The 13,103-nt window shown below is 30.8% G+C and overlaps 1 protein-coding gene across 1 annotated transcript; it reads right to left on the reverse strand.

Moving 5' to 3' along the window:
* Positions 1-1,423: 1,423 nt before the first annotated feature.
* LOC131855619 (phospholipase A1 VesT1.02-like) lies at positions 1,424-4,461 on the reverse strand. The gene is made up of 5 exons (XM_059206912.1): positions 4,383-4,461; positions 3,534-3,908; positions 2,868-3,110; positions 2,150-2,272; positions 1,424-1,584 (listed from the first exon to the last, which is right to left on the reverse strand). The coding sequence occupies exons 1-5, from the start codon at positions 4,444-4,446 to the stop codon at positions 1,424-1,426; spliced, it is 966 nt and encodes a 321-aa protein (XP_059062895.1). The 5' UTR covers positions 4,447-4,461.
* Positions 4,462-13,103: the final 8,642 nt, after the last annotated feature.

Below are 13,103 nucleotides of genomic sequence, written 5' to 3' on the forward strand. Positions count from 1 at the left end.
ACTTATTACAGGTTTTAACCTTTTTTAATAACAAACATTTTTAAAAATATCTGTGTATAATGATTCTATCCTATAATAGATGGATGTGTTCCAGTCTAAAGAATGAGGAGTTATGGAGTACTGGAAACAAAAGCCCCTTATAAACGCCCTTGCTAGCTTTCCTTTGACATGAATGAAAATATTGAAGTCCTTGAGACGTCACATTAAAGCGCATCAGTTATCCCATTGTGATGAATTTCATTACAGTAGGTTTCAAACTTAAAAAATATTTCGTGACATAAGATAAAAATATATTCCTTAGTACATTGAAATTCAGAAGTACAACTACACAAAGTCTGCGATATCTCTGTCTCACCAATTTCAGTCGCCAAACAGGTTACGTAATGGATTTATACCATTTTTATTAAACCCGTTACCATTAGCATGTGTGATACCACAGTGCAGATACCCTACAAACGCTACCGGAAGCATTACGACCTTCTCCATTAGTGATCAAATTCTGTTCCAAACTGCGTCCAAAGCTGTATCCGAGATCTGTTCATGCTAATGGTAGCGGAATTAAACAGCATATTAAAAATGCATTAAGTAACGAAAGGGACTTACGCGAGATAACACCCAATTCGATAAAATATAACTAAACAAGATGCTTCGTTAGACTTGTTTTACACAGTGAAATTATACGGTCGGAGAGATGAAATCTTAGTCGTTCGGAATTGCAATGTCACCTGATAACGTGATTTTGGTAGAAGTCTTGTCGCGCAACAATCAACACTAGGCTTCCAAACTAATATATTATGCTACTACTATGAAATACGTGTCGCAATATGGATGCAGATCCAATAACGGTCGGCGTTATTGGAATCACTAGTGAGGAAAGTCGCTTCCTGTAGAGGAAGTCAGATTTCCGCACGCAGTAGCGGGATTAAACAAAATAAAAATCCATTAAGCATGTAAGAGATTGCTTTGAGCGATAAGGCCGCCTTTTGTTAGTTTTATATGCACAATAAAGAAAAGTATTATTATTATTATTAAGTAATATGATGTTTGTTGTTCTGTTTATGTACATAGACGACGGTAGCGCACCAGTCAGGTTATTTAAAATTCATACGCTTAAAAAATTATAGCACCAATATGTTATTCCGTATCAAATTAAGCATTGTATAAGTAACCCATACGTAATTTAATAACTATATATAACAATAAGTGGCAATAGGCTACTTAATGTTAATGCACATGTGTCAAAAAATACAAAGAATTTTGAGTATGGGGTGTATAAATGACCCCATTTAGGCAGCCTGGGGTTAAAACATTGCTAAAAACGGGACTATATAATGACGACTTCATATCCGGATGCCCATAATAGAAATATAATGTTTTATTTTTCATTAAATAAAATGTAACGTATATGTAAAATATATTTTATTTATCCGCTGCCAGCTGAACCTAATCCGTAAGGTGACGAGGATTTTGTATTAAAGAAATAAAGTCCTGGCTTCCCAGGTTTAGAATTAATCCCCGTAAATGCGACCTCGTTTTTGGCACATAATCCATCTTTGAATTTTGTCCAGTTTTCACACTTACGAGCTGAAAAGGAACACAGAAATATGTAGTTAATTAAAGTTTTGTTCTTCAGTTTGTTGTCTCGATAAAAATGACTTAAAATTGCATCGCTTTATATAACTATATATTTTTTCGTACACATAAGTAAATTTTCACATAAAAGATGATATGCATAAAAGTAGAGTGGTGTTTGATAGGGACTGATGGAAGTGGATGTTATACTGCGCCGACACCAAACAATGGAATATAGGATAGGCAATGAAAATGAGTCAATTTTCATATGTATTATAATATGATTAGCCCAAGCCCTATTAAGGACACAGTACGTGAAAAACCCAGTGGCAATACTCGTGGAACTCTGTTTAGTATAAGTAGATAGTAAAATCACAATCGTACTCCAATATTGAAAATAAATTTTGTACTTTTTTATACGTACTTTTTTATACATATATATTGCTACCGCGATAACAAGACCCATACGTTTTGCTTCAGTACAGTAAGTTTCGAATTATTATTTATGTTTATATAAATATAATATAAACATGATACCAATAGCGATATAAGATACATTTTAAGAAATTAAATTTACCTGGAAAATTATCAGGCATAGTGAGAGATTCAGCAAAAAGCTGCCACGCTCGAGTATGGTCACAAGTAGATAGCAGACACCCTGGTTGTGATCTTCCACCATTGGCGTAAAAATCTTTATGACCTGGAATCGATATATGAAAATTATGATGATAAAAATGTACTCGCGGTTTCACCCGCATGAAATTTGTAGCCTATGTGTTATTCTAATGTATAAGTTATATTACAGTAAAGTTTTATCAAAATCTATTTATTAGTTTTTGCGTGAAAGAATAACAAACATCATCATCATCATCTATCCGTCCACAGTGATAAAATTTTGCTTTTATAATATTAATATTCTTATTAATAAAAATATGAAAACCAATACAATTTATTTATGTTTGCATTAAAGTTGATGCTTGATATTCTATATCAATTAGGAGTAATATGATTGATTAGCAATAATTAGATCATTGCTAATCATATATCCTAATTGATATAATAAAAAAATATTCTGTTACCAAAAACTGAGTTGAAAGATAAGATTATCAAAATGATTAACCTGCTTAATAATCCGCTAAAACTTCAAGAATTACAAACATGAAATTTTGCACAGGGATCCTTTATCCTTTATAATAACCGTAATGGTAATAAGAAATGAATACCAAACAATTTATAGAAATAGAAATTACAGATTCACACGAAATATCTAGAGAAATTATTAAAAATAAGTTTACCTACTGGCTCTAATAGACCCAGAATTCCAGCATTGGTATGAAGTACATCCACATATTCTGCATCGGATTTGTCCAATCTGTTCGTTGCACTCACGTTTCCAAAACAAGGACCAGCGGGGTCTAGCGCTACAATACGGGCTATCGATTTTTTTGTGACCTCTTGTACCTTTTGCCCTGCAATACCAGCGATGTGGGCACCTAAACTGTGACCAATTAAGGTGATTTTTGATGGATCTTGACCACCTGTAAGAAATCTCAAATGCTATAGTTTATAGTAGGTATAGTGAATGATTCGTTATATTAAATACATAGTTAAGCGGGAGTAAATAGATACATTAGATATTCTTAGATAAATACATAACATTTATTAATGTTTAGGTACTATTAGAATAGAACCGGAAACTTTTACGTAGATGTAACCTTGCTTCAGAATTAACTAGCTGATATGTAATTTGGTATTTATTTTATATGAGACTATTGTTTATAGGACTAGATTGAGAGAAAATATTACTTTTTGATATAATGGCAGTGGCATATCACGTAGATAAATATTCATTTGATAATTGTTTTTGACCATAGAATTAAGTCAGAAAGCATAAAACTAAAGACTTAAAAACTGTGCGTACTGACACTACTAAATTTTAAGTTAGAATTAGTGTGAGGTACCTTTTATAATGTCTCCCAAAAAGTTTCCAAGTTTTTCACCCATAAATCTAGCGTAAGTCGAAGATCGAAAATATTCTAGATTAATTACTTTTCTTCCATCGAGCGCTAAAATTGTATATCCCGTTTTCTTAAGAAGCTCCGGAGCTATTCCTTGAACCATCACTCCCTCGGAACTTTCCAGAAATCCGTGTATAAGAACCATTATTTCATTTGCGTTTGCTAATAACTTAGTCAAGTGGTTGGAAGCAGTCATATTGTATTTTATATTTCCATTCTTAGTGATTAAATCTATACTGAGTGATTCGTAAAAACTCGTTATATTTTTCTCTTGCATTTGCTCATAAGTGATCCCGAAAATGGTTTTGAACGTTTCACCTGTAATTAAAAAATGACTAATAAAATAACAATTTGCCAAATCCTAATAATATAAATATATTATAATTTTAAATTAATTTTGTTCTTTTTTCAAACGAGAACAATAGTATCTATATTATAATTAGGTACAGTTCATATTTCCGTACGTCGTATACTAAAATAGATAAGCCTATATGACAGTTTATCAAACGAGATGATAATCGTGAAATGATCCATCCAGGATACATTATTATAGCAGTAGGTACCATATTTTACCGAAAAGTGTAAAGGCAAGGGTACAAAACCATACAGTTTTTTTCGTTTCCATCTTTTTCCGTGCACTAAGGGCGGACATTACTTCGTACTCTTCCTAATTCCCACCCTTCACTCCGGATAACAATTCACTAAGCAAGCGTCATCAGAATTAATTAATTATCTACCTATCTATATATACGTAATCATAAAAAAACTATTTAAAACACTTGAATTACTCACATCGGTTGGATCCTCTGTTGAACTTAGGATACATTTTGTCCCAAGAGGGGAAAGCGGCCTCCATTAAAGAATTAATACTGAATTTAACATTATTTTGACTGTACACGGTTGTTGCAAGTAAACTTGTTGATAATAATAATTTGTAAAATAAATCCAGTTGTATGAAATACTTGACTGAAATAATATAAAAACAGTTTCAGTCGAGTCTGACCTGTGTTGATTTCTGTACATACCAAATAAGATTTGTCAAAGGTTATGTACACTTAATGTAATATTAAGTTTAACTTACCAACACACATTTCACTGTATAAATGTCAACAGGTTAGACATAGCAACAACAGTCAGTAGAGGCATGCTATCATTGATGATATTACATTCTATGTATCATTCATCGAACGACCACGTAATATACAGACAATGCCAATGTTTTTAAGTGCCTATCTAACATTTTATACTAAACAAAATCGAATCGAAATGTTAGAAATATTTTTTTAATGGACTAAAATATATAGCCCATACTTTAAGTAGTCAAACGGAAATTTGACCTACTCCTGAATTGTTTACTTTGTTTTTACTTCGAACTGCTGTAATGCTGTACTCCATCTGATCTTTAATACTTCCCTGGTCTGAAATAGAGCTAAATGTAAAGAAAACTATAAACTCGAGTTATAGAGTATCTGAAGGCAAATTGCCTTACGGATACGACTGTATAAATCTGGGATGTATCTACTTCATATCTTGGTCAACCAATAGCTGCTTTCATAGTTTGACCCTGATTAATTTGTAGAAAACTAGCCGCGATGAAATTCATCTTCATTCACTAGTGTCGTCAGCGTATACCATTAGTGAAGACTGGTCCACCATTCGATCATCATCTATGTATAGATGAGACAACACACAAAACAACTATATAAGTAGATGCAATTCAAACAAATTTCAAAATAAAAAACAAAATATCGCAAGCTACTTATATAATAAACTTAACCTAATTTTAGTCTTATTAGAGGAGACGTTTTAATAGTGGGACGAAATATTATGAATTGACGTCGTTTTTTTAGTCGTAGCTTATTTTTTGACACTGCGTTAGGTAACAAAATCATAATTTAAGTAACCTAATATGAGACAAATTTTACCTCTTTTATATGACAGGTAATTAACTTAATTACTGAACTGATGTTCATCTGATATTCAAGGATTATTAAATACACAATGAAATTGCATTTTGTATTCTGTTTGTACTGTTATTGTATTACTACATTGTTATTGCCTATTTACTTCCTGTATATTATCCTTATCAGATCTCGTGACTCAATCTGTCTATATGAAACAAACAGACAGTCAGTCACACTTTCGCATTTGGAATATTGTAAGGAAGTTCCTAAAGAAGAATTAAGTGGGAAAGTCACTTGTACTTAATTGAAATAATCAAAGTGCAATGTACGTGTAATTACATATTTCTAGACATTAATGTAATCTAAGTTACATTTATATGTATTTTAGGTTTTGTTAATACTTGATTACGTTTATTAACTAAATTTGCTTATTGGCAATAAATGTAGCATTTACAATGGTTCATATTTTAGGTAGACGTCATATTCTGACCACTGTAAATACAAATTTTGTTATTATTATTACTTGTTCTGTAATATTAAGTTGGCTATAATATATACCAACCATAAAAACCATAAAAATGAAGTAATTAATTGCAATCGACACATCATCACACCAGGGCGGCGCGACCTGCGGCGGCGCTCTCTTTATGAACCCCTGAATTATAAAATTAATAGCTTAAATAACTTAAAACTATTGAAATATTCTGAAAATAATGTAAAGAGTTTAATAATGTAAGTTCGAAGCTATTATAGTTACGAAGCATTGAGATTCTTATCTATTTATAATACTGAACAATTTTTTCCGCTACACATTATGTGTATGTAACAAAGTTGAATACCAATTGAATGATTTTAATTGTATAAATAAGTACCTACTATGGGGATCTAAAACGTTATTTTATTGCATGTATATCTGTCATAATATACCTAACTACAATTGCTACATAGGCACTACTACACTATATAGTATCTCCTTAACCCATTGCATTGTTTTATATCGGATGTATATGGAATAATGCCGCCTGCGATAACGGTATACGCTGGCAAGTCACCAATACTAGACGATAGGATGGGGATGAACTCAGGCCAGTTAACGATTACTTGGATGGCAATGATATGCATGCATGGGATTTTCGCTTAATGTTAGATATAGACACCTATATAAGTACACAATGTAAAAAAACTGGCTATTAAAAAAAACTGTTGTGTATTTTGCCAGTTTTTCTGAATTATATCTGTATATTGAACTGGACGATAGGGGTAAAATTTGAAATTCATAAGTGGCTAGAATAAATCATTTTTGATAAGATTTTATTTGGTTTGATTTGATTTAGTCTTTCGTAACGAATTCGTCAGTAATTAAACAAGATTGTTTTTGTGAAGTATTGTGTGGACTTGAATGGGCAAAATATCATATTTTTTTACCACATTTTTTTTAATCGTCACCAAGACTATTCAACTCAAAACAAATTAAATCCGCAAATCGAAATCCGTCAAAATCTGTTGCAAGGACGCCGAGACGAGGAAATTTTTTTTATACTACGTCGATGGCAAATTGGGATACGGCACATCTGATGGTAATGGTTGCCGTAGCCTTATGAACGCCTGATTATTAGTAATAGGGATGTGTCGTTAGGTCAAGCATGAAAGATGTTCTCTCTAGAACCTATTATGATTCAGAAATTGTCACTACGGCCTTAGTAACTTGTCTTCCTGCTAACATAATATATATATCTCTTCTAACATACTAAACATTTCTGGTACTATTTTTGTTTTTTGTTACTTGATCACACGCACGGTACCTGATTCTTATTTTCGGCATAGTTACAAACCAAATATGTTGCCTTGTCATGATGATAAATCAGTGATGAGTCAATTTTGTAGGCAGTAGGATGTGATGTAAGCAGTTTCTTTTTTATAGTCCATACCATAGTATCACTTTAGTAGGCCTTTATATTTATGTTGTTACTTTTCTGTTGTTTGTGGTCTTTTATTAGATATTATGAGTACCTACTGTAAGATTAGATCATTATGGCAATATAATAATTATGTAAAGAGGGTCTAGTAGAATGCGTTTTCAAAGGAATTTTCCTCTGCACACTCAGTTTGTGGATAAACCCACTGAACTTTTCTCTGAAGGCTACAGCATGGGGATTTTCAAAGTATATCGTACATCCTTTTTAAGTTTTCATAAGTTACAATGATCGTTTACCACTGCAGTATGTGCGAGTATATATCCACCGATGAATATGTAAAATTTCTAAAGTATAGATTGTAAAAACGTCTTTTGTAAAAAATAACAAACTTACAGCATGTTGACTTTCTTATTCAAATATATATATATATATATATATATATATATATATATATATATATATATATATATATATTAACTGAAATTTATTTTATTTCAGGAAAATTAATAAAATATATAGATATACTTATTGACCTACCAGTATATTTTGTACTACAGACTAATATGAAGATAAGCCTTAAATATTTCAAAAATAATAATAGACATTCAATAAAATGTTTCTGTTTTTTTGTCTATTTTTAAATTTAGTTAAAAAGTGCTCATTTGTATTAAGTTTGTTTAAATAAGGCGTATTTAAGGTTTATAGCGTGTTTACACTGACGGCTACGTATCTAATAATGATACTATATTACATGGCATAATAACAGATGTACCTACTATATCCGTTTTATGATAACTTAATTTATGACAAAATGACAGATTGATGTATATAAATTATAGTGTATGTAGCTTATTACGTTTGTCACATTTTTATATTTGCATGATGCATTTTACTGCATTTTCAAGGATTAATTAATTATGAAAACTGTATTATTCATATGGTAAGAGTAAAGGCAAGATTACAATATGTCACTACTCCTTTTCATGCTCGGAATGGTAAGACAAACAAACATAATAGCATGTAACGAATCGATATATGACAAAAAACAGTAAGCAAGAAAAATAGAAGAATTCAAATGAAACGACATGCCCAGCCACCTGGCTGGCCCTAAAATTTACTAAACCCATTTAGAAAGGATGTATCCAGTGATGTAACTAATAGAAAGTAACAATAATAATAATAATATATCAGGACAATTCACACAGTGTTATTTAGACCCAAGCTAAACAAAGTTTGTGTTTTGGAAAGACAACTGATATAAATACATAGATGCATTTGAATAGATACATAAAATACATATAAAACTCCCAAACCAATAAAAAGAATCATATTTAGGGATATTAAGTACACGACAAGCTAACATCGGGGTTGTGCACTATATAGTTTACTACTCCAAACAAGAATGATCGCAGCTATCTCTTAATCACACTTAAAGCTATCTATCACACTCATAAACACAAATGTTTGCACCGTGTGAGGAATCGAACCCGCGACCATCGGAAGGTGGTGTCCTAACCGCTGCACCAGCGAGGGTGGCAATAATGTCAAATATATGGTACATATATAACTTATAACAGAAACTTAAGACCTATTGTTATAAACATGTTGCAGATTCTAGGAAAAACTTCGACACGAAGTTTATTCTACTAACTGAACATACGCAGGAGGAAGTTTATGCATGATATGGAAATACATTTTGATATAATACATAAAGTCTTTTATACACTACAACAACTCACTAACTCATTCGTGCATTCATATCTTTTAAACTTACTATGAAAGTACTAATGACCTTTTTTACTAACAACAAATCTATCATATCAACTGTAAAATGAAGTCTGTTATATAAAGTCTAAAAAGTCAGATAAAATGTCTTCAAACTTAGAGGTTCAATATATGTATGTTGATATTGACATTCTTCTAAAAGCTAAGATATCCAAGTGCCTTCAGGTATACACACCTATATGCTGCATCGGGGCATATGTGGGCCAAGAACTAGATAAGTGTATATAGTTATTTCATAAAATTTCGTAAACAAAAACCAACATAAGATTATGACTGTTATTCCAGATGGAATAGTCAGAAACATTGTCAACTGTCAATGTTGTATTGAACACAAAACTTAACTTGATGGCCCCATTTCCCTAGATAATCCAACATGGCGGGGGATGAGTCTACTGGATTATTTTTGGTTTGATATTAATATTTCCTTCGTACCAGGAATCAGCGATCATTGAAAGTAAGATGGTCAAATGGAAATAATATTTTATCAAAAAAACTTTTCTATAAGCTTCTTCATTCATTATTTTATACAATTCTACTGCAAAATAATTATGAATAATTTCAAGGTTTCTATGGGAACGAAGCAAGGCTTCCTACGTTATGAAACTTATGAATGACAAAAAAGACTAATGGTTATATAATGATGTACTACTATATTATATTTCTAAATTGTTCAACCGTGAAAATGATGTAACAACCATTTATTATTATCAACATAACCATTCATAAATACTAGTTGAGGCCGCGACTTCGTACATAACTTTTTTAGTTGGTCACCGACAGGAATAAAACAAACTAAATATTAAGTAAAACTTGCCATAATACAATAGTGAAAACTGCTTCCAAATCGATTAGGTTGTTTCCGAGATTAACGCTTGTAAACACACTGATGAACAGATACAATTCTAAGAATCATGGTCAGGGATGCTCTTACGTTGATAAAGTCCCCCAATAATTTTTCTCGTATATCTAGCTTCCATTTACAGACAGGCAGGTGTTTGTCGACCTCGCGGCCCAGGGGTACCTAATGAAGGGACTCCTAACTTATACGGATATCTGAAAAAAATATTATGGTGCCTGTTCCGCTGATGTGCTTAAAATATATACGTTTCATCAGCTATCCGATGAGGTATAACAATCTAGGGTTTTATTAAAAATTTGTAACAAAAACTTAGTTGCGAGTCTTAGGTCCTAAATTTAAATTTCCCAAGCTAATTGTTCATTAGAGTCAAAGAAATGCGTGCGAGCGAGACACCTTACAATTTATGCATGTGTGAATGAGAAATAATACGTTTTGTATTAACTTATTATTATTCTACTTACTTATCAGACTAACAATAGCAAGTTAAAACAAATAAAAACTGTCAGAAATAATGTAAACTATACGCCTTTAACGGAAATAGGTCGACTTAACCAGTAACCCTGAATATCTAAATCATTTCTATGCAACCAAAATCTCAATGTTGTTTTATTGTTAAATACATAATTATAATATTGTTTGCCAACTACGAAAGTCCATAATTATGTGTCCGACAATGAGTTTGAATCATACTCATCAGAACTTCACCATGAAGCTTATAAATTATTATGGTAAAATTCTCAAAATACACGATAATATTCTAGTAATATATTTTTATACGTGTATTTTTATGTTGAGCACTTGAGCTGACGTTAATTGGACGGCTTGTATTTTTCCTAACTGCAGAGAAAGCCTTTTGAATCTATACCAATATTAATGAATGGAGAATATTCTTTGAATTAGTTAAATGGTTCGGTACCTCCTAAATTCAAGCAAACAACTGGCCTTCACATTTATAATTGATCTGTTTGTATTTGCCAATCTATGAATATATATTTTATAATAATAACAATACTTACAATAATAATTAATAAGTAATTGGTCTCTCTTATTTAAATAATTTCTTTAATCATTACCAGGTACTAGTAGGTAATTAAGTATTCTTCTACTGGCCGCGTTATAGTCAGCATAATAATATCATCTTTTACCTAAATAATATTAAACTAATTACTTTTCATTAATTTATATTTATTATTTATTTTAATTGGATGTATTTCTATTACTTAGTATTCAATTGATATTGAATCAGCTATGCTTCGTTTAGAAACACATAATAAATATGTGATGCGTTCAGTGTTATTTTTTTATTTGGCATATGCTGATTTGTAGAAGAAAATTAAGGTATTATTTTCATTAATCCAATTCTTCAAAGATTTTCAGGTCTTAAGAAGAACTATGACTATGATATTCAAATATTGTTAGACTCTGTGTTCCTCAACACAGAGTCTAACAATATTTGAATATCTTTCAGACTTAGTTTTTTTGAGCATACATATTTACATATTACTAGCTCTCTCCCGCGGCTCTACTCGTACGCTCAATGGCTCGATACTGGCTAATAATATAACATTCCATTAATAGATTATTTTTGAAATCGTCATTTTTTAATTCATCACATAGTAATAATCTTTTTCCTTTATAATTTTAGGTTATACCTACTGTAGAAAAATCTTCAAATATCTTCGTAATATGTCGAGCGACTCCGTTGTAGAGTACTCGAGAACGCTATAAGCCTATAACACGGCATGAAATATTTCTTGTGTTGCATTATATCATCGCTCATTCTGTTGTGAAGATGTGTAAAAAAATCGTGAAGTAAATTGTGTACTTCCTTGGATTTTTTTATCATGTGAGTAAATATTATTAAAATTTTTACCTACTTCAAAAGGAGGAGGTTTCAATATTGAATCTTATTTCATCATCGAATTAATTTAGGCATAATTAATTATGTTATGTAGAATCTCCATAATTTCAGTACCCATTTTGAGTTTTATTTCATATATTATCGGAACGGTATGTACCTATCCTTGATTAGATATTAAATTTGTCAAAACTGGAGTCTTTCTAGTAAGAAGGCTCATGTATTTTTTACTTCTGTAATCTGCATACTAAATAAATATTACTTATTCTGGATTTCATTTTATGGAATATTGACATTATAATCTACTAACATACATTGAACTGGAATATAACGTACATGAGATGAAAAGTTGATACATTATTTATGTAGTATGAGAATTATTAATATAATTCTAAAGTTTTAAAATATATTGTAACATTAAAAATAGACTAGAAAGAAATTATATTCAATATTTCTTTCTCTATGTATGACTCCATAATAATGAACTTTTTGCAAAACTGTCAGAAGATTGGAATGTAAAATAATATAATGCAATATGGGGCAATGCAAATAAAACAGAAAAAAAATATTATTGACGTATAAGTAATAAGTATTATTAAAAATCATATGAATGAATATATTTTGTATAATATTATATTTAGTGCGTATTTGGTTTTTTTGCTGTATGTGGTTAACTGTAAATGTTCTAATAGAAAATGATAAAAATACCATTCTTTCCTTGCTTATAATGGTAATTTCAATGACGAGTCGTTATTCAATATTTGCTGACAATATTTCGACACATTAACAAAGCACCCAATTTCCTCGTCATTATATTTTAGGCAATTGGCCTTTTAGTTACGCTACGCTCATTGTGACTCTAGGGTTATTATTTTAGTACAATTAAGTAAATTACAGTTTTATCAGTTAGTACCGTTTGTACGGCAATATAAATGTAGAAATTCGAGTTAAGTACTGGCCATTTTTTGGCTATCCAAAATTCAATAAGCAATATGTTGCACTAGATTAAATAAAAAAGTGTAGGCAAAATGTAAGTAATTAATAAATTTATTAACATTAGTGATATTTATTTTTACTTATAGACTATAAATAAATCCGGTATAAAGTGATAAAATTTCAACTTATTTAGATATAAATATTAGTCTACCATGAAAATTTCTCGGAATATTTAACGTCACGCCCTTGTGAAAA

The sequence above is a fragment of the Achroia grisella genome, unplaced genomic scaffold, assembly GCF_030625045.1.
Source record: "Achroia grisella isolate CSIRO2021 unplaced genomic scaffold, CSIRO_AGI_Agris_v1 utg1062, whole genome shotgun sequence".
Classification (NCBI taxonomy): domain Eukaryota; kingdom Metazoa; phylum Arthropoda; class Insecta; order Lepidoptera; family Pyralidae; genus Achroia; species Achroia grisella.

Coding starts and splice junctions, on each gene's coding strand:
- LOC131855619 (XM_059206912.1), bottom strand. CDS start 4,446: ATGGAGGCCGCTTTCCCCTCTTGGGACAAAATGTATCCTAAGTTCAAC. Junction 2,273..2,867: donor GGGTCTATTAGAGCCAGTAG/GTAAACTTATTT, acceptor TATCGATTCCAG/GTCATAAAGATTTTTACGCC. Junction 1,585..2,149: donor TATGCCTGATAATTTTCCAG/GTAAATTTAATT, acceptor GTTCCTTTTCAG/CTCGTAAGTGTGAAAACTGG.